General features: G+C 54.7%; 4 protein-coding genes across 4 annotated transcripts; 3 read left to right on the plus strand and 1 right to left on the minus strand.

The window, feature by feature from the left end:
• Window positions 1–6092: 6092 nt before the first annotated feature.
• Window positions 6093–7181, plus strand: NCS54_00110400 (2,4-dienoyl-CoA reductase ((3E)-enoyl-CoA-producing); the record flags this gene model as incomplete). The annotated part of the gene is made up of 4 exons (XM_053146738.1): window positions 6093–6147; window positions 6213–6406; window positions 6460–6524; window positions 6572–7181. 4 exons carry the CDS (start codon window positions 6093–6095, stop codon window positions 7179–7181), a joined length of 924 nt encoding a protein of 307 aa, XP_053002713.1.
• Window positions 7182–8422: 1241 nt separating this feature from the next.
• On the plus strand, window positions 8423–9884 carry NCS54_00110500 (Hypothetical protein; the record flags this gene model as incomplete). Its single annotated transcript, XM_053146739.1, has 2 exons — window positions 8423–9044; window positions 9094–9884. The coding sequence occupies 2 exons, from the start codon at window positions 8423–8425 to the stop codon at window positions 9882–9884; spliced, it is 1413 nt and encodes a 470-aa protein (XP_053002714.1).
• Window positions 9885–10239: 355 nt separating this feature from the next.
• On the minus strand, window positions 10240–12240 carry NCS54_00110600 (Hypothetical protein; the record flags this gene model as incomplete). The annotated part of the gene is made up of 5 exons (XM_053146740.1): window positions 10240–10310; window positions 10362–10529; window positions 10578–11925; window positions 11985–12085; window positions 12195–12240. The coding sequence occupies 5 exons, from the start codon at window positions 12238–12240 to the stop codon at window positions 10240–10242; spliced, it is 1734 nt and encodes a 577-aa protein (XP_053002715.1).
• A 4484-nt stretch (window positions 12241–16724) lies between these two features.
• NCS54_00110700 (Zn(2)-C6 fungal-type domain-containing protein) lies at window positions 16725–19525 on the plus strand (the record flags this gene model as incomplete). The annotated part of the gene is made up of 7 exons (XM_053146741.1): window positions 16725–16814; window positions 17108–17220; window positions 17350–18220; window positions 18280–18335; window positions 18394–18468; window positions 18518–18714; window positions 18807–19525. The coding sequence occupies 7 exons, from the start codon at window positions 16725–16727 to the stop codon at window positions 19523–19525; spliced, it is 2121 nt and encodes a 706-aa protein (XP_053002716.1).
• Between the last annotated feature and the right edge of the window lie 1733 nt (window positions 19526–21258).

The following is a 21258-nucleotide window of genomic DNA, read 5'->3' on the forward strand; positions in this document are numbered from 1 at the left end:
GGAAGGCCAAACCCTGGCTAGGGCTGACCAGTCTGATGTACGAGACGCAGAAGGAGAACCATGTACTGTAGGTACCCGAAGGTTCGCCTCGCTGGCTGTCACAGCTTGGTGGAGAGCCAGAGGTTCACCCCGGATTTGGGCTGGATTTGACATGTCAAGCAACCAAATGCCTCTTGATGTTTGGCCAGCCTCTGCTAGGCGATCACACCGAGGGTTTCGAGGCAGTGGAGCCAATAGGCAGTGTCACCGTCTGGTAGTCCGCGAGCGTGCGTGGCAACCAGGGTTGCTGGCGGCCCAGGGCATGGGCGGTTTGTTGATCGGCGTGCTTGGGCCGTAACTTGATACCAACACCAACAGCCGACCAAGATAGATCACGGGGCGGGAGTTGGTGGGCAGCAGGGACAAGGTGAGGACCAAGATGTAGCACAACGAGACAAGACCTGAAGATTGAAGATGAGAGGAAAATAAGAGACCAGATGTTTGCTTCCGAAGGAAGCTACCAAGGTACCCGAATGGATATTCTGTGCTGCATCCTAGCGTGCAGAACTGCAGCAGCAGACTCACCCAGGCCAGGGCTGATTTGCAAGGGCGGTACGATGCAGGAAAGCCAAAGCGACGGATGGATGAAAGCGGAGGTGGAGATGGGATGCTGCATGGAGGTGGAGGCGGGAGTAAAAAAGTGGAAAGGAAGGCACCACCTTTTCTTCCAATGTCCTTCCTCAAAACTTCGCCGTTGACAGGAACAAGGAGTGAGAAGCAAGGACCAAGGCACAGAAAAAGGGAAGCTACGAATGAGTGGACAGTGGAAACCCGCTCATGCCAGCTCCAGTTCCAGCTCCTGCTTCGGCTGCCTCATAAGACGCACTGATCTCAGCGAGCAACTGGGAGGTCCCCTCCTACTGGCTTGCTCAGGAACATGGCCTCCATCTAATGGAGGAAGGAGAAGGCACCGTGCCACGGCATCCGCAGCTTCAAATTTGAGAGCCGCCAAGACAGTCCACCACCATCTCCACCGCCAACGCCCAACCCAACAGATGCAAGGCCTTGATGGGTGGACTGCCTGGCTGGCTGCGTACGCTTTCGTAGGCAGTCCCGTCATCAGCAACTTTTGCCAACCTGCGACGCTAGCGACCCCTGCAACCTCTTGTCTGAAAAGGTTGCTGAGGCCCTTGGTGCTGGGTGCTGGGTGCTTGGGGCATCATCGTGCCCTGCACGCATGGATGGATGGCAGAATGTGGTGAGCTCGGTTGCACTCACGGATCTCCTAGTCAGGTATGCCAGGCCATTGAGTGCTCAGTGTGCGTGGTATCCCCTTGCCCAGAGGTCGGCATCCGAAGCCAGTGCTATGCTGTACAATGCTGTGTGCAGTGCTGTGCTGGCACTGCAAGCTCTCGCGGGCCTGAGATAGGTCCTCTGCAAGCAATTTGCATGTGTCCGGCATTTGGGCTTCAGTACTACTGTACCTATCGAGATCCCAAGGTAAGGATTCGCTCGCCACGGCGACCATTGGCCGTTGAAGAATTTGAGACTCCCCCTTTCCCACCCCCTGGTTTACGAGTTGAATACCTAGGATAACGCCTGTGAATCCATTCCAATCGAGCGTCAAGATGCCGGCGCGTCAGCAGGGAAGTCATCCGTGGCTCCCGACCCGCCCGCCTACACAAGACGGCCCAAGTTCCGGCCGCTAGAAATTCGCATCACGAAAGCGCAAACGTTGAACATCCAAGGATCCATCGCCAGGGCCACTCCGCCGTGGCGCTGACCCCAATAGTACTGGCGGCCGATGGAAGACTGGGAGAAGGAGGGCAGATACAGTATCATCCGGCCCTCAGGGTGCGGGAAGGAATCCCACCCCACAGAGTTTGTGCAACTCCCACTGTTGACGCCATTGAGACGCCATCCCGACGGGCGGCGGTTCGGGCACCGGAGGTACGCGGCATTCTCATTTTTCCCTCTTGACGGCCGCCGTTTGTTGACGTCTAGGGGCATTGAGGCGGAAGTCGGAATGCCCTCTTGGATCAATCCGGCTTGCCGGGCTTGGAGGAGCAGAAACATAGGCAGAGCAACCCTTCTGTCCGTGGACGTTGCGGATGGATGGCTGATCCAAACAGCAGCGTACAGGGATGCAACAGAGAATGGAAGTCGAGACTGGAGCTGATGGTGCGTGCCCTGGCGTCTACTGAATCGCTCGCAGCGTCTGCTCGACTCGCCCTGCACAACCCATCGAGGCCGGCGTCCAACGGCCAGAGCTCAGCGACTGCACCGCACAGGACCGCGCTGCACGACACTGCGCTTCTGCTGCTCCATGGGATGGCTGCACTGCACCTCACTGATTGAAGGGTACGTCGGCTCCCGGTACCACCGCTGCGAGCTGGCCCGTGAGTGCTACCTACTGCAACCCCGTGGTTCGAGATTTGGAGCCCTTGAGCAGGCCTAAATTTCCCCCCACCAGCTCCAAAGTGACGAACCCGCTCCACTCGCCGTCACAGACCCGGACCTGGAACTCGACACGACATGGCACACGGACAGATCAGACCCTGGGCCGGGCAGAATGTCTGGTCTGTCCTGTCCTTTCCTGTCTGTACTAGCTGCTTTCCTCTGGCATCCCCGTCCGTCTCTCTCTGAAGCAAAGGCGTCATTGCTCCCCGACCCAGACACGGGACATGGCACGGTCTCATCGGCGCCGTGTCTTAAGGGACCCTCTGTCCCCGTCCCGATCCCCCATCCACAACCATCGCCAGTCCTCACAGGCTTTACATCCATTGGATCCAATCTAATCCAATCCAATCCATCCCACCCCCTTCACCGATCCCTTTGCGCCTGTCCAGTCCTTTCTTTATTTAAGATTTCCCTGATAAAGCAAGCCAACCCGACCTCTGACCTACGTCAAAAGCTTGGAGCCCACCATCAGTCTCAACTCTGCAGCCCGAGGCCTGTTATAAACGCCACCACCTCATCTTTACCCATTGTCCCATCTGATACCGATTCTCAACGACATCAATTAATTACGGCGTCTAGCAGACGGCGCAATCTTGAGAAGCACTTGGTGGCTGTTGTCGTTGTTGTAAAATACTCGTCTCGCGCAATACCACGACCAATTCCTCCGGGTTCTTCCTACAGGCGTAAAGCTAAATCTCCGTCCTCCGGTATGACTGCACTTCCCCCTTAGAAAACTATACATTTTTTCCCCCACCCTTTTTTGGCAATTTCGTTCTAATTTTGCCTCGCAGTAAAGTGTTTTCTATGTCACCATGTGCGACTTCACCAAGAACTACTACATTTACACGTCCTGCACGGATCCTGGCACCCATTTCTGCAAGACGTCGACCGATGGCAGTCGAAAGCATGCTTGCCCAAAAGGCCCCCATGAGCGCTACATTGTGCTACCTGAGAGCTGTCCGTTGTGTTGCGGCTGAAGCAGGCAGGCTGGCTTCTTCCATCTACTTCACAAAGATTGAACCCGCCCGTCGAGAAGACCGTGCTATCGACTCTGGTCGATAGGCTCAAGGGCACGAATGTGCTTCTTCGAGCTCTAAGGTACTCGGACCGGGATTTCAACATGAAAATGTCGTCATTGTCAGCTTCAGCGGCGGGCCCCTTGACGGCAGACAGGAGAATGTGCTGAGGAACTGCCCTCTCAATAATGGCTGGGTATCGTGCTCCCCAGACAAGGCCTCCTACGATCGAATATCAGTGGCAGCCCGGATGCCAACAAAGCTAAGCAGCAATAACTTAATAATGGACGAGGTGTTCGAAAGGGAGAGCCACGACAAGGCAGACCTGGATTCGGTATTGCCTCTGGGAGTTGGCTTTGAAAATTTAGACTTGTGCTTTTGCCTGGAAGGCCCGTATTCAGCAGGATCTGGAAATTGTATACTATTCTGGCGTATTGGGTTATTTGGGAAAGAAAGGGATACATGGGATATCATTGTACTTGTTCTGAACGACTTAGGTCGGGGGGCTTCTTCGAATGGCCAACCCCATGGAATAGCAGGGCAGGCGTGACTCTACGGTGTTAAAAATATTGGAAAATGATATGAGTTTCAAGTGTCATTTAGGCTACTGTGGATGGCCAATTGTCGTTGTTGGAGTGCAGAAGGGGTTTGCAACCACTTCGATTGTGTCGAGTGAACTAGTGTGAACAGATATGTCAGCATGCTGGGGACGTCTGGCTGGCAGATGTGATGTGATGATGTTGGTAGAGATTGGTATGTCAGTCAGCCATGGCGCTTCCCACGGGCATCATATCGTGGCAACACTTTTTGATATTGAGGAACAGGGCTGTTCCTGGCCCGTGGTCTCTTTTGGCTGCATTTGGGATAACATGAGCGTCCATCATGAGACGGGATGGAACTGTACTGTTGGTCGGCCCCAGAGCCCCTCCCACCCTTTCCAGTTTCTGACAGCTCGCTAGACAAGCCTCCCCCGCCCCTTTGCCGCAGAGGCACGTTGACGACCGAGACAAGAGGCAAGAAGTGGGAAAGATCAGAGGACGGACATGACCGGGGATAAGTTTCAGACTGCGGGGAGCGAGGGGCGGGAGAGGGGGGGGAGAAATAAGCGCGACGGACGTCTTGGCGACTTGGGTATCATGACCCGAGGGTGCCGCGCGGGAGGTTGAGGATGTGCCCTCGGACAAGGCGACCTAGACCCTGCTGGGATAGATGCAGATAGGGATAGGGATGGGGGGAAAAGAGACCCAAAAAGGCGACAGGAAGCAAGGCAGGGCTTTTTACTCTGCAGTGCAGTGCATTGCAGGAGAGGCCATCCTGGAAAGCCAGATCTCGCCAGATATATCCCTGCAGCCACCGTCTCAGGAGAGCCAATGTTTCGGGGTCGCTTAGACTTCAGATGAAGTCGTCCCGTGCCGTCACTTTCTTGGCCCGTTTTCCCTCGCTTTTTTTTTCTGACCTGACGGTGCCCCCCTCACTCTCACCCCCTGTGGCACCCGTTTCTTTGGCTGGGAACTGGGCGCGGAATCAAGGCTTGCGCGCCGTGTTAGTGCCACGCCCGTGCAGATGGGGGGAGCTGGAGCCACGTACCGGGCTACCTACCTTATCCTCGCATAAGCAACGTTATATCGGTAGGTATGTGACGGGTAAGACAAGGCGGGCAGGCGTTGAATTGACTCGTCAGTTTGTATTATTGGCAACCTGCGAGTAAATTGCTGCGAGACCACAGGGCGACCCAAGCTGAAAAATGCCGGCGGGGGGTGAAGCTACGTGCCGAGCCGCAAAGGACAACGACTCTGCTTAGACGAAACACGCCGTCCATTGCCTGTGGGTTGAGTACCTGGAAATATTGTGCAGTCTGCCAAATTGGAACGTGCTCAGAGTAATCTCGTTGGTCAATTCAGAGGCCGCACGTCATTTATTTCTGGAACACGGCCCAAAAAGTTACTCGGGACGAAGACGCCAGCCTGCCTGTGGTGGGGACGGACGGGCTTTTTTGTCTTTAAAGCTGAGACGAGACCTTGGTATTACGAGGGCCCGCAGTCCAGGAACGAGTCTCAACGTCCACTCGTTTAATAGAAGCTTTGCAGGATCTTGCATGAGGAGAAAAACCACCCCCTTTTTTGCCATTGCTTGATTCAGAGTGTGGTGGAGAAGCTCGGCATCTCTGCAGCCCTGCCCTCGTAGATGCAGCGGGTATCGTATCTAGTAATCAGATCTACATAGATTGTCTGAGCTTTATGAGTTGCGCTCTGAACCTCGTGTCGATACCAGAAAAAAAACCCGGTCCTTGACATGTGAGGAGCGCATGGGATGTGCGTGGTCCAGCAGCGGCCCGAGCCTCGGGAGAGAGGACGGCGCGACTCGGCCGAGACGTGTGAGTGAAGCGGGGCCGACCCCAGATTCTCTGCTTGTTTTTTTCGAGACCCACCCCGAGCCGAGGCACGCACACGGCTCCGCTTACGTAGCCGGGGTTGGGACGAACTCCATTTCACCTCAGCTGGACTTCCTCCGCATTCATTCATACTTCATATATCGCGTTCCTTTTTGGCATCTTTTCGCGTGTCTCGTCTTGTTGCTTCTTCCCCCCCTTAATCAATCACATATATAGTCTGTTATTGTGAGACCTGACCAACCACAATGTCTGTTCCCGAGTCAACCTACCTCAGCCCGGTCTGGAGAGATGGGATCTTTGGTGAGTTCCGGCCCCGTGGTGCTCATGTGAAACCGTCCAAGTTTCTCATGCTAACTGTGTCATAGATGGTCGCGTTGTCTTTGTGACTGGCGGGGCCGGTAGCATCTGCAGCATGCAGACACGAGCGCTGGTCCGTCTGGGCGCGAATGCATGCATCATAGGGAGAAACGTCGAGAAGACCGAGGCGGCAGCCAAAGACATTGAAACTGTGAGGCCAGGGGCAAAGGTGATTGGAATTGGAGGCTGCGATGTCCGAAAGGTGAGATTGTCCCAGCATCTGGGTTGGCTTGAGTACTGACGGCCCTACCTTAGGTCGAGAGTCTGCAAGCTGCTGCAGAGCGATGCGTAAAGGAACTTGGGGGCATTGATTTGGTCATGTAAGGCTTCGTCTTTGAATCAAGATCTTTGCTGCTAACAAAGACAGTGCTGGAGCGGCGGGCAACTTTGTTGCGCCGATAGAAGGCATGAGCTCCAACGCGTTCAAGTCGGTTATGGATATTGATGTCTTGGGCACTTTCAACACGATCAAGGCCACGATGCCTCACCTACTGCGCAGCGCAAACCCTCGAATTATTTACGTTTCAGCGACATTCCACTACACCGGCATGCCACTCCAGGCGCATGTCTCAGCAGCCAAAGCATCCATCGACTCGCTCATGGCATCGGTAGCCCTGGAATACGGACCACGAGGAGTGACGAGCAACGTGATTGCGCCGGGAGGTATTGAAGGCACCGAAGGCCTGGCGCGACTGGGCAGCGAGGAGGTACCCGAGCGCAAACAGTACCTCAAGGGAATTCCGTCTGGCCGACTTGGAACGGTGCGGGATATTGCCGACGCGACCGTGTTCCTCTTCAGCGAAGCCGGGAGCTACGTTAACGGACAAGTTCTGGCGGTGGACGGCGCGGCGTGGAGGCGCCAGGGCGCCATCAGCGTTGGAATCGACGTGAACATGGAGTATCCGGACTACCTGCTCAAGGGCGAGTTTTCACAGAAGTTGAGGGATCCGCGAAAGAATGGCAAGGCGAAGCTGTGAGGTTGGATTGATGATATATACAGGACTCGCAATTGATGTGCGAGGTGATTTTGATATGGGAAGATGGATAGAGCAAAGTCGTGTTTTGATAGAAGAGAAGAGGCTGTTTGGCTTCTCAGCAAGACTAGGATGAGGTAGACGGAGATGCGGAGATGTTTATATCGCACGATAGATAAGATCTGATATGCACTCTACTCGATTCTGACATCTCCGGTGATGCATGAGCTGATGCCCTTTTTGGGAGGATCACCACCGGCTATTCGGCACCAAACATTCAAGGATGGGGGAAGATGGTGAACCCCATTTTTGGCAAGAAACAGCAGATATTTTCTCATACAGCATCCGGACTTAAGTTGGCTCAGATGTTTTGCCAGCTATTGATGAGGTGAATGGGACGGAGGAGCACCCGGGTCTTGCACCGATAGAGTGTCCCGAGGAATCCGGCCTGTAAGACGGCATCGATGATCAAATGCAACCGCGAGCCGGCCGATGTCCAATCACCTCCGAGCCGATGCCCGTTGGATGCCAAGAAGATCAGTGCCGGGGCCGAACAGGCTGCATTAGCGGCCGCCATGGCAAGCCACACACTGGGGGGAGAGCTTGTGAGCTTGCGAGCTTGTAAGCTTGATTCAGGCCATGATACAGAGAAGAGAGAGGCAATAACGTTGATCGTCAGCCGTTAGCCTTTTCTGCAGAGACTCTGCAGCATCTACATCCAACCAATGAGTCCAATTGAACAACAGAACCAGGCATCATCGAGCAATGGGGAAAAAAAAGATGGAGTCTGAGCTCCTTCAGCGGGGTCTGACTCCATCCGCATCCCACCCAAAAAGACCGCAGGTTTTCCCCTTCCCGTGGAATTGGATCATCGTGACTCTACTGCTACTCGTCCGATTAGGAAGCTGGCCCTGCCAAGGGCAGGCTCGACCATCCATTCGCGAGTTGCCCCCCATCCTTGAAGCAGCAAACACGGCAAGTTCAAGCCGAGGGCGGGGCAAGATCTTCCCACTATCCCTCCATCACAAAATAAGGCTAAAGATAATGTTATCTTTGGTCTCGTGCCATTACTTTTCTCGATCTCTCTTCTCTCTTTCTTTCTCTTCTCTTTTTGCTTCTCTATTCTTGTTGGCGAGTGCGGCTCCAGTCTCTTCTTGCTGGCATTGTCTGGTCTGCCGTCCCTCTTCTCTGATACCCCCCGTGTGTATAGCTTCAGTCGACATCGACATCAACTACTGCCCCCAATGCTTACAAACATTCTCCCCCTCCTCCTCTCTATCCCCTCCCTCGCCGCGGCTGAGGATGTTCTGGGTATCTATGTCTTCCACCGTCATGGCGACCGCACTGCCAAGGCCTGGAAGCCCGTCAATCTAACTGCCCTCGGAGCTGATGAGGTCCATTCCTCGGGCGAGTGGTACCGTGACACTTATGTCGACAACGATGCTTCTCGCAAGATCAAAGGTCTCAGCTCTGACACTGCCGTCCTCTCCCAGCTCGACGTGACCGCCCCCGTGGACGCCGTGTTGCAGAACTCGGCTCTTGTCTTCCTCCAGGGCCTTTACCCTCCCGCCAAGCGGATCGAGACCCTCGCCAACGGCACCAAGGTTGAGGCTCCCCTCAGCGGATACCAGTATATCCCCGTCAACTCTGTCGCCAACGCTGCCAGTGCCAAGGACTCTGAGAACAGCGCATGGCTCCAGGGAAACAGCGGCTGCACCAACGCCGAGGTCAGCTCAAATGCCTACTTGTCCTCCACCGAGTACAAGGCATCGTATCAAGGCTCTCTTGATTTCTATAAAGACCTCCTTCCCGTGATTAATGGCACTTACGGGGAGGCTAATGCTACCTTCAAGAACGCCTACTCAAGTATGTCAAGCAGCTCTTGGTAAAAGTACATGAATGCTGATACGTCCAGTCTTTGACCTCATCAATGTTGCTCGCATTCACAACTCCAGCATCCCATCTGACAATCTTCTCAACAAGCCTACTCTTGACAGGCTCTACAATCTCGCTTCTGTCCATGAGTGGAACCTTGCCTACAACAAAACTGATGCCTCTCGTGCTGTGGCCGGAGCTGTCCTCGCCGGCCAGATCCTCGAGTCTCTGGAGCCCCTGGCCAACGGTCAACCAGGACATCCCAAGTTCAACATCCAGTTCGGCGCCTACGGTACCTTTATGGCCTTCTTCGGATCTGCGGGTCTTGACAAGGCATCCTCGGACTTTCTGGGTATCTGCGACTACGCCTCCTCCATGGCTATCGAGCTTGTTACCAACGCCACCAAGCCCACCGTCGACGATGTCAAGGTGCGCTTCTACTTTGCCAACGGTACTGCGGCCGAGAACACCCCCAAGCTGTTCCCTCTCTTTGGTCAGAAGGAGGAGACACTGCCTTGGAAGGACTTCAAGACTGGCATGTCCAAGTTTGCCATCGAGGACGACGCGGAATGGTGCAAGCTCTGCGGAAACAGCGACGGCGCCTGCTCTGGCAACGGCACCTCTACTTCTAGCTCTGGCTCTGACTCTGACTCTGGCTCTGGCTCTGGCAACGGTATCTCAAAGGCTGTTGCTGGTGTTATTGGCGCTCTGGTCACCTTGGCTGTCATCCTGGGTATTGAGCTGCTTGTGTTGCTGCTTGGTGGTCTGCGCTTGGTCAAGAAGTCAACTCTTGCTGCTGCTCGCTCGGCCAATGGTGGTGTCAAGGCATGAGGAGCTGGACGGTAAAGCTTCAAGGTTGGACGCTTAGAATAATGAACATTGATAGGATTGCATGGCTAGGCTTGCATTAACTGTTTGATTGAGATATCGTAACTGACGAGCGAAAAAAAAAAAGTGACAAGACAACTTGAGTCGGTGAATCATGATTGCTCCAACAGTCATGCTAAAAACTGAAAACTGAAAACCTTCAAGCCCAGTCAAGGATCCCCAAACCTCACAAGAAGTACTAAACATTAATATGAAATGACATCTAGGCCACGCGGCCATCAATCAATACGTCCATCTAGCATCCAACCCCTTTTCTAATAATGTGGAACAAGCAGCAAGGTTGTGTCGTGCATTCTCTTCACCGAAGACCGGTCAGAGCAAGAAGATCATGGCGATAGTAAAAGGCTCGAACACGTTTCCCGTAAACATCTGCAAAAACATCAGTACTGCTTCAACTGTTGTCGTGACCATTCAACTCACACATGGGAACACTTAGAAGGCAGACTCCAACTTGAATAGAGGCGATGGATATCATTGTACGTTCGATACCACCGTCGTTGATCCAGTTGTACGCGAAAAACGTCAAGACGAAGCTGAAAAAGTTCTTGAAGATGATCATGATGGTAAACCCTTCAATAGTAAGATCGCCTGGCAGAGTTAGCAAGAGGGACCCAACAATGGCAACCATGAACCTACGATAAGCATCAACAATGTATAGAGAGCTTGCCACGGCACCAATCACCATGCCGGCAACCTCGAAGCCAAAGAAGACCAAGGGCACATGGTACGTGTATCTGCCCTCCAGGACTTTGCCAGCTGTTAGGCCAAACCCATACAGTCCAATACCACCGATAATCATCATGGGGATCACCAGCAGAATGCGAAACTCGGGCTCGTAAACGCCCTTGTTGAGCTTGGTCAGATATTTGACGCTCGAGTCAGCAAGCAGGCCCGCCAAGATGAAGCCAGCGAGGGCACCAATGAATGCACCCGTGTAGGTATATCCGGCCATGACCTCACCCCAATAGTAGGGAGGCCCAATGAAGATCGCTGCCACGATGACTCCAATGAAGACGGTCCAGCCAATCATGGTTCCCTGAATCAGGCAACCCCAGATGAAGGCGGGATGGGTCAGCAGAGGAAACGGCCGCAACAACAGAACCCAATATCGGTCATTTGTTTTTCGGCCGTCGAATAGCGAGATTGACTGAATAAACGTCTTCTTGGGAGTGTTGATATCGCCGATGGGTTGAAGGGCGTTTGACTTGGGAAAGGCGACAAATCCTGTCTGGCTCACCCCGCTCCCGGCTCGCTCTTCAGTAGGCGAAGAGTCAGGTTGTGGCTCAGACGCCGATGCCTCGTGTTTGTGTTCGCTGATTTCCGATGGCCCAGTCTCAGGTTCGACAACCGTGTCGGTATTCAAGTTCGCTGCTCGACGATACGCTGTCTCGGGGCAGAACAAGAACACGGCGGGCAAGGTAGCCGCGAGGAAGATGGCAACAAAGTAGAATGTCCAATCCCAGCCCAATGCCTCTGTGATCTTTCCAACAACGATAGGAGTGAAGAAGGCACCGCCAAAGACGGCTAGGTTGGTAAAAGCCATGCGAACACCTCTTTGGTGGACAAAGTATAGATCACCAACAGCCGCATTGAGCAGACTCTCAAAAGGAGCACATCCGACACCCTGGATAATTCTGGCACCGATGAAGCTGCCATAATTGGTACCGACAGAACCAGCCCAGGCGCTCGAAGCGATGAGGATACATATTCCGACGAGAAAGAGGTGGCGTTTCCCCCAGATACGACCGGACGGAACGAAGAAGATGGCACCCGCGCCGCAACCCAGCAGAAAGTATCCAGTCAGCAGGGCGACCTTGGTGAAGTCCTTTGAGAAATCAAGCGCAATCGTGATGGTATTGGCGGCGAGGATGGGACCAAGGGCGGTAGCAAGAATGCCGGCGAAGCAGAGCAGGAAGGTGATGAGGTCGCGTCGCCAGAGTGGCCAGTTTAGCGGATCGTTCGGATCATCGGATGGCTGAGGAATCTGGGGTTTGCGTCAGTGCTATGGCCACCTATAGACCGACGAGAATACATGACGCGTACTAGAATGATGGGTTCTTTCCCACTCCTATCGAACTTGAGGTTTTCATGATGTTCGTTGGCGGCCTGGGGCTGAGAAGGGTCATCGAAGTACCGGGTCGTACCTTTGCGGTGTCAGCGTGTCATGATCGATCAACATGTTGGGGGCAGAGCCTGGCGAGCGGCCAAGTACCGCGCACATCAAGGGGAATCAAGATGATCATCAAAACATACCAGGGACATGCTCGACACCCGGAGCCTCAAGGATCCCCAATGCCATCTTCGCAAGGACGTGAGCTTCGATCAAGCTCGATGAAGTGAGTGGAGCACAGCAAAGGCACCCACCCGACAGCTAGGGCATGGCACGCTGCGTGCCAAGGGCAAGCTGCGACCACACAGGACAAAGAGTTTGTCTTACTCGCCGTGTTCTCCGGCGGCACAAGGTGATGATACAGACAGGCAGGGCTGGTTCACCTCTTCCAGAAACGGGCGTCGGTGCTTGGGAATGGGATCCGTGCAAAGAATGGGTGGAGATGGAAGACCCTCCTTTTCCGTTCTGTGAATTTGACTTGCCGAAGAGGGTTAAGCCGGAGTGGAACAACTGCTAAAGCCAGGTGCCGGTAGTGGGGGGGGGGAGGTCCCATTTACCCATATCCGCACATTCAACCATCCAATCAAGGCCGAATTGTCGATCACAGAGAACCTTCTTTCACGATTCATGTTTCCCATGGCTTTGGGCTAATGATGGTGTTCTGCCCAGTCGGATAAGATTATATTGATGCTGCAATCAACCCTGTATAACACCATCTTTGGCCTGGAGTGTACGTCATATCGTCTCATGCATTCGTCGTTACTACTTCCGGATCTGGAGTTATCTGCCCTCGGCCCAATCAGGTCCTTACCTCAGCATCACACCTCTTTTAGCAGCAGCAGATCAGGAAAACTGGCAGCTGCTCCCTGGACCAATGCAAGGTGTTACAAGTAAACTTACACGGACGGGGACGGGCTGGCAGTGGCACCAACACCAAGGGGAAGGTGCCTCGGTAACGCAAGGTACATACCTACCTCGCGTGGGTGGGTAGGGCGCGGAAAGAAGGTGTTACTGCCGTGGGTGGTATGGATGTATGGCACTTGCATGAAAACGCGTTGAGGCGTGTTCTGGGCCTCGTCCCCTAAGACAGAGCCCGAGGGGGAGGGTCCATTGGTGGATGCTGTTCGCCGCAGAAATTGAGGGCCTGAGACACCGCTTCTCCCTCTCACCAGTCGCAAGCGTTACTTGTCAAGTTGTCGAGTCACTTTGAATGACGAGAAGCGTCGTTTCGGCATGATGACGACTCTATGATGACCTTTGTTACTTCTTTTGCTCTGCTCTCAGTTCATTCTCGTCCCTCACTGGACCCAGCAGAACCTTAGCGACTCCATCGACCCTCTTTGATGCCGTCAAACCCTTGCCCGCCGTTGCTCGACTCCTGTCGGGGAGCCCTCGGGTGCGCCTTTAGATCCCCCATCTTGCGACATTAGTTTTAGGCCCAGCGGGACCCTGGTCCTGGGGGCCCTTCATCCCCCTCGCTGGAGTCGCCGATTCCTCGTCGCATCGCGTTGCTTGTTCGGAGACTTCTTCAGCCACGGCCGACGTCTCAGCCATGGAAGCGGCTCTGGGGAATTCTAGTGGTCCACAGCTGGCGGTTGCCAACCAGCAACAACCCGGAAAAGCTGAGTGTCTCGTTGCCTCCGTTCGTGCGTCATGCGCACACTTTCAAGGGACCAGCTGGCTGAACTCCCCCCCCCAGGAACATTAGAGTGCCGAGCCCACAAACATGTTGGCATGTTCAGCGGACGTTGCTAGCGTCGTGCTACCTTGATGCTTGAATATGACCTATCACCAACTGCTCCATGTTCCGTTACTCCTTGCAAGCAATCAGCAGTCGCCCTTTGAAAACTCCAAAATCGAGCAGGGGCATGGATGGGCTGTCCCATCAGCCAACGTTGCGCTCTTTTGGCATTGATACCTAAGCATACGTTACTGCTACCGATACTACCTGCTGTAGGAACAAGGACGGACGACTACGACGCTACCGCCGACGTGCAACACCCAAGTGGCGCTCCTCCTAGCACAACCTTCAGAAGATGTGGGGGTTAAAAACGTCCGGAAACAACTCCTCCCACGAGGCCAAGGACGGGATCCAGCAGTTGGGTGCCAGCGTCCAGCCAGGCTTCCCCCTGCTCAAACCATCTTGAAAGCGCCCGTACGGCAAGGCTATTGGATACTGGACCAGAAAATCCTACCAAGGATCGTGATCTACACAAACACCTTGTTCAGCTGAGATGAGTGTGAAAGGTGACAATCCACATCCTCACGGCACACAATGGTTGGCGGACCTCCCGGGCGTTGGCCTTGTGCCCCCGGTTCCCTGCATATTGCGGCTCTGGCTTTTTAGTCAACCTCCAACCTTTCTTCTTCTATTCTTTCAGCCGAGAATGACATGCCGATCGTGGCTAAATCAGGCCCTGGCTGAACTCAGCCTTATTTCCAACGGACAAACGCTCTGAGGATTCGCTACGCTACACACCAGATTGTCTGGTACACATGGCTTGGCCCGTGGACCACCACAGCGGGGGTTGACCCGAGCTTATGATATGCAGCTACAGTTCCCGGTCCTATGAGAAGTGATATCATGGTATCCCGGTCCATTTTCGAGCAGTCCGTCGAGGTGGTGAATAAGCCACTCAACCGAATTTTAAGCTGAAGGAGACCACCACAGGATCGGGTTTGGGGAATGCCCATAAGCGGTCAGATGCTAATTAGCAATGGCCGTTTGGCGAAATGCCATTGTTCTGTGGGACTGTGCTCGACTGTGCCACAGCGCCATGCACGCAAGGTTCTGCCACAACTACTGATGGTTGCATCGACATTCGTCACTCGCTGACTTGCATCGTGTGTCGAGCTCAAATTAGACAATTGTCGTGGGTAGGGAACGCAGCGGTCGACTCGATTGAGACGCAGAAATGACGCTGCCATGGGTCCCAGGTCAGGCACAGGCACAGGCACCTGATTGATGAAGAAAAAGTTGCTTGTTGCTTCCCAGGGCCGGCGCGCGCTAAGGATGTGGGCATGGAGAAGGCCGATCGCGAGGCGCTACCGCCGCCACGACGCACTTGCAGCGACAGAGGCACCGGCACAAGCAAGGGTTGAAGAGAGAAGAAAAAAAGGAAAGAAAAAAAAAAGGAGGGCAAGCAAGCAAGGCCGAAGCGGACGCGGTGACCGTCTCCCCCACACACGATGGATGCCTCCCAGCAGAACGGTTTGTGTCCTCACAGGCTCCGGCCGGTCGGTGCGGATGGTGGACGGGGTTGGACGATCACGCAGAGAGCGGGCACCCGGCAGTGGCAACGACGGCGTTGACGCCAGAGGGAGTGTGCATCAGACGATGAAGCGCGAGTTCTTAAACGTTCTCTGTCGCGTGTTTGGCCGATTTAGACGTTTGGTGTGTATGCGCGCGTATCGATCGGGGTGTGAGTGGGCTCTGGATCTGGCAAGCTGTCATGAGAGGAACCGAACCCCCAAGGTCGGAGGGGAGAGGGAGCTCGATCCCGGCCCGTGGTGAGATCCGGCGATGACGTCCAGCGGGCACGGATGCTACCTCAGGGACGCCAGTGACGATGCCTTCCCCCGGGGGGCGGCCCAAGCTTAACGGTGCGTCCACGGCTGAGGTCACGGTATGGTGCTGGGCAGTGCAGCGCATCAACACCACCCTTGAAAGTGGAAGCGGAAGCGCAACAGAGCAGAACAGGCAATGAGAGCTGTGCGGCGGTGGTGCGGTGCGGTGCGGCGCGGCGCCGAGGTGCACCGTGTATCAGTCAGGCGCCGCCGGGGCTTGATGCGTTGCGTGCGTTGTGTTGCTCTGCGTGGGCTCACTCTCACCACGGAGCTGGGCCAGGACGGTTTGATTTTCCTGGATACCCTCCACTTCCCTGGGCTCCCACCACCTGGTGGCTGCTCGGACGAGGCCTTTTGGCAGCTCTGACGGATTGCCAACCGCCTCGAGCTGGGGGAGCTCAGGAGCTTCGACTTCTGTCGAGTCTTGTATTTGTTCCCCTCGTCTCTCGTCGGAGTCGGACTTGGCTCCGGTCGAGTTCAGTTCACATCCTGCCAGTCCCCATTTGCGAATCTTTTCCGCGCCCTCACTCGTCTCCGCGTGCTGAAAAACTCTCTCCCCAAAGATGTCTCGCCATATCCCAACACCACGGCCTCTCTAGCCGCCCCGTGGTTGTTACTCGTCCATCGTTCCCCTGCCCTGCGAGCCAAAGCAACGCCCGGCCGCCTTTGCATCCCATCCCGCGAACGTCTGCAAGCCGTTTTTCTTCGTCGAGAAGCGCTTGCTTTGCTTCACTTCACGTACCCCATTTAACGCCCCCCCTAGTCTGGTCCTGTCCTGTCGTCTCCTTCTCCCGCTGGCCGCCCGCCTCAGCTCCCTTGTGCGTGCATTCTTGTTGTCCTGCCCCTCCTATTTTATTCTCACCCTCGCCTGGCCTGCCCGCTTGCGAAGCGTCGCACATCGCCGCTCCCTGGACGGGGCCACCTGAGCTCAACGCTCAACCACCTTTTCTTTCGCCTCGGGGCGCCCTGCCCAATGGAGCCTACCGATTACATCTGGGAATTACAGTCATCTTAGAGAGCTTTTTAGAGCTGCTGTTTTCCCAATTCCTCTCTCGTCGCACTCACATGTGAGCATACGGTCAGAAAGCTGCCCCTTCCATCCCACTATGGACGCTGGGCCACCATCATCCAGCAACGTCTCACCCGGGCCTGGGCCGCAAACCAGTCGGAAAGAACGCGGCGCCATTGCAGCTCAGGTACGTTGAAGATTTGCCCGTCTCTGAGCATCTGGTCCATTCATTCATTCATTCATTCTACCCGTCTCTTGATGGATGTCTTTGTTCTGTTCCCTGTTGAAGATCCTGGCTATCGGTCCCCTCATCCATGGGGCCATCGCAGGGCAGGACAGGATCCCCCCAATGTTGTCCCCTTCTGCTCTCCATGGATGCCAACAACTCCCATCTGCCCCTGCATCGCATGTCTTTGCTCCATCCGCTGGAGATGTACATCTCCATCAAGTCGATCCGAGCTGCAGCTGATGTGCCTCTAGGCCTGTGAGACGTGCCGCAACCGAAAGCAGAGATGTGATGAACAGAGGCCAAAATGTGGTACGTGTCAGAGATTCAAGCTTGACTGCCGATACCGAGAACCTCAACCCACAAAGTATGTCTTATGAAAAAGAGCCTGGCAAAGCGGCATGGGAGCAGAGCATGGCCATTCCACGGTGGTGCCGTTGTTTTCTCGGCCGCCGTCCGCCACTGGCTGTTCAAGTGTGCTAAACTTTACTTGTAGGAAGGACAAGACCTTGGTTGAGATCCTAGACCGCCTCAAAACTGTTGAGTCCAAGATAGACAACTTGGGCCTCAGAGAAACCACGACTCCTCCCCTCTTTAGCACTTCGCAGTCGGCAACCGCCTATCCCGCGAGCACGCCGCTTCTGGTGGACCCCGAAACCCAAGATCCTCTTCCGGGGGCATCTCTCCCCTCAACGAGCCCGACGCCTTCCCACCAAGGGGGAGGCTATCGCTATGACTCTTCAGTGTCCAGGATGCTGGAGTGGCCTTTCATGCGCCAGATGTTCGAGAGCCTCGGCCAAAAGCCCCCATCGCCACTGGGCGAGCACGATATTCCCGCGTTCCCAAGGGGGCTCCGTGACTCAAGCATCGCTCTCCCTTCAGAGGGCCTCCAACCAGTGGGCCTTTCGGGCAACGCCAGCCTTCAGGTGCCACTGCAGCTCACGGGCTCTCCGTCAGCTCTCAACCTCAGCCCTCCCAGTGTCGACTGGGAGACGATGCAACGTCTCAGCAAGGGCTACTTTGATGTCATCAACTTCCTCCACCCCATCATGGACCGGCAATGGTTCAACTCCAACACACTCACATCCATCCTCAACAATGGGTTTCAGGAAGGAGCCATCTCGTCGCTTGTACTACTCGTCCTTGCCCTCGGAGAGGTGGCGCTCACGACTTCTGAAGTTCCGATATCTGCGTACAAACAACGCCCATCAGGGATCAAGGGGGGGACTATTGATCGGCCACCTGGCCTCGGGTACTTTAATGAAGCAAGAAAACGAATGGGATTCGCACTTAGCGAGGTCAGCCTGGAGAATATTCAGATGTTTGCACTGGCGGCACTGTACCACCAGAGCTGCGGACAGGCCCTGGTAAATGCTGAGCTGAGACTCGACCGGACTGGACAATGTTGTGCTAACTTGTTCTACAGGAGTGTTGGAGGATGACAGTGTACGCGTCCTTGGCTTGCCAGGCTTTGATAACAAGGTTTGAGCCCCCGTTCAGAAGCAGGTCGGTGCACACTAAGTCATACTAACAAACACAGCAAACCCAATGAGCTTCATGGCCCTCGAGCAGATTTGATTAAGCGGATATTTTGGCATTGCTCCATCATGGAAACGTATGAAGACTACTTGCGTTCGGACGTTCTGTGCTGATGGCCCATATAGGTGTTTTCATATGGAGTTTGGGCTGCCCCTGACTGGACTGGAGAAGCTGGACGATGGCATCGGCCTCCCAGACTTTAGCGGGCCTATCACCGACGACGACTATATTGGCAACCAAGCAACCCATTTCCAGGAACACTTTGCATCACATATTGTCTTGCGGAGGCTTTCTGCGAGTTTCCACTCGACTCTCAGCAAGGGTTAGTGATCAGGAGGTCTAGCTGTGGCTAGTACTCCTTTCAGGATACCCCTCAACCCTGTGATAGCGACCAGTGATGCTAACACGTCTCAGCATTTGGGATGGGCTCGGCTCTTCCTCTGCCAGGTTTTGGGTCTTTTACAGGGTCGTCTAGCAGTGGTAGCCCGGCTCTGATGAAGCAGCTCGACGCGCAACTTGATCAATGGCGGGGTATGCTCCCAGGCCACCTTCGATGGCAAGACAGCTTGAATCAGTCGATGGGTTTCTCAGACCCCTCTCACGATGCCTTCGGCGCTGTCTACACCGGTCAGCCTCTGCAGAGCACGTACATGTTTACCCCTGACCTCGACGCTCCCCCTGCGAGCTACCCATACGCTGCCGATATCCAGGTGGCACTCCTCCGAACCCGATATTACTACAACAAGTATCTAATCTACCGGCCATGCGTGTTCAAGGCTCTCCACCACCCAGAGAGCTTGACGCGCGAAGACGCCGAAGGTGCGGCAGAGTGTCTCAAGGCGTCGCTCAAGTGGCCGATTGCCCTGTCACCGCCGTGCACCAACAAGAGACTGGTGCCAACCACCTTCTTCTGGTCACAGAACCTGTTTGGAATTCTCATCCTTCTGCATCTATCGCAGCAGCACCCAATGCTGCTACGAATTCGGTCGTCGCTTTGCGGGCAACGCTTCGACGTGGAAGCTACTGAGAGTGTGAATGCATATCTAGATTGGCTACGCGACATGAAGAAGATAGACTCGACGGCGAACTGGTGCTGGAATATCATTCGCTTGATCTACCGACTGGACGACTGAGGAAGAAGAAGAAGAGGAGGAGGATATGATCTAGAGGCTGCAATAGTTGGGGCAGCGATGGGTTGAAGACTGATGGATTTCTGCGCTTGACATGGCGGGTTTTGGCGAAGCGTGGCATGATTTTTTCAGCCTTGGAGACCAAGCGTCATCTTTGGGTGCTCAAAAGTTGGTTTGAGACAGTTGAAAGATTATAGAGGCGTTTGGACGAAGCCATGTTGATCACGTCAAGGGGGGGACAGGCTCTGAAAGAATCTAGTATTGATACCCAACCTACACATGCCCACTCACCACCTACTGCCTTTGATTTTCCCGCCATGGGTAGGAGGGCATCCTTGACACGCGCTCTTTCTTCATTTCCCTCGTCTCAACGTTGTCTTGGCTGCTGCCGATCAAACCGGTCACATTGGCTCAAGGTCTCGTCTGGATGGCAATATGAGCGGGCAAGGCAGGTTCCAAGAGCTGGCTGATACGAGCCAATGCACTCCCTGGGACCGATTTATGGGCAGCGAACCGATCACGATAAGATTTGGGGTCGATGAAGATCACTGATTGTAGCAAGCTCATTGGCCGACGCGGCCCAGGCAAGACACGCAAAGACACGAGACGACGATGAGGGGGGGGGCAGGCGACCAGGAGGTGAGAGGTCAAGAGTGCGTGTCTGGGTTATCAATGACTGGACCAACAATTGAATGGGTGATGCTTGGGATACGAGCCCCTATCCCTGGACCGTACGTTAGGGAGGAACAGTCATTCGCCAGAGGGTTGAGAGGGAACGGATTGGGGAATGGGTTGACAGGTGACACACACAGTCCAAGCATGGGTCGATGTACACTATATGATGCACTGTGACTGGGATTGTGCAGTAATGAAGGTAGTCTTGTCAAATCTAGCATAATTTCAAGCTACCCGCTCTCCAAATGTTGAATTAAAATCACTGACTCCAAAGTCATCCGTGGACCTGCCCGTCCCGAGACACCTCTGTCGGCCGGCTCCCCGAGGAGCCACGCCCGGGTCCGTTAGCGGCGGCGGCGGCGGGCGGCGTCCAGCTTTCAGACCGGGAAGCTTACTTGCTAGCCCTCCAGGTTAACTAGGTTCCATAGTTGGTGGAATAACAAACACAGGGCGTAGGGCTAAGCAGCCACTACGTAACAGCACTTGCACTGAAACACTACTTACTGCTCGTCCACGTCAGATCCCGGATTTTAAAACCCCGTTTTGTTTCCTCGCATTCCCCCATCCCTCGTGGCGCCCGAAAACGGCGAAACCGACGGCACGGGCCGGGGGGGCCAGGTGGGGGGGGGATCCAATCCTCTCTCGGCCGTTTGAGCGTGGGATTTTATTGTCCGGCGGCGGAGGCGGAGGCGGAGGCGGCGCCCTGCGGTAGTTGATATGAGGTGCATCAGTGGGGTTAAAAAATTCCCATTCATCATTCGGCTCGGCCGATAGGATTTTTTTTTTTTTTTTTCTTCTTCTTTGTGAAACATGGTGTCAGAAGCTGACCATTTCCGGGTGCCAATATCTGAAGCTCTGGGCAGTAAACTTGAACCTCGGACCCGAGTCTCTTCTGCAAGTACCCATCATCTCGGCTTCACCGCGAAAAAGCAGCAGAGAGTCCACCGCCCTTCGTCCAATTGAATCTGCGCGTATCAAGTTATCGGGCACATAGTTGAAGCTCTCGCAGAGATATCATGCCCTTACAACGTCACCGCTGCTTCGCGTGGAACGGTCGGGCC

This window comes from Fusarium falciforme, chromosome 1, assembly GCF_026873545.1.
Source record: "Fusarium falciforme chromosome 1, complete sequence".
Lineage (NCBI taxonomy): Eukaryota > Fungi > Ascomycota > Sordariomycetes > Hypocreales > Nectriaceae > Fusarium > Fusarium falciforme.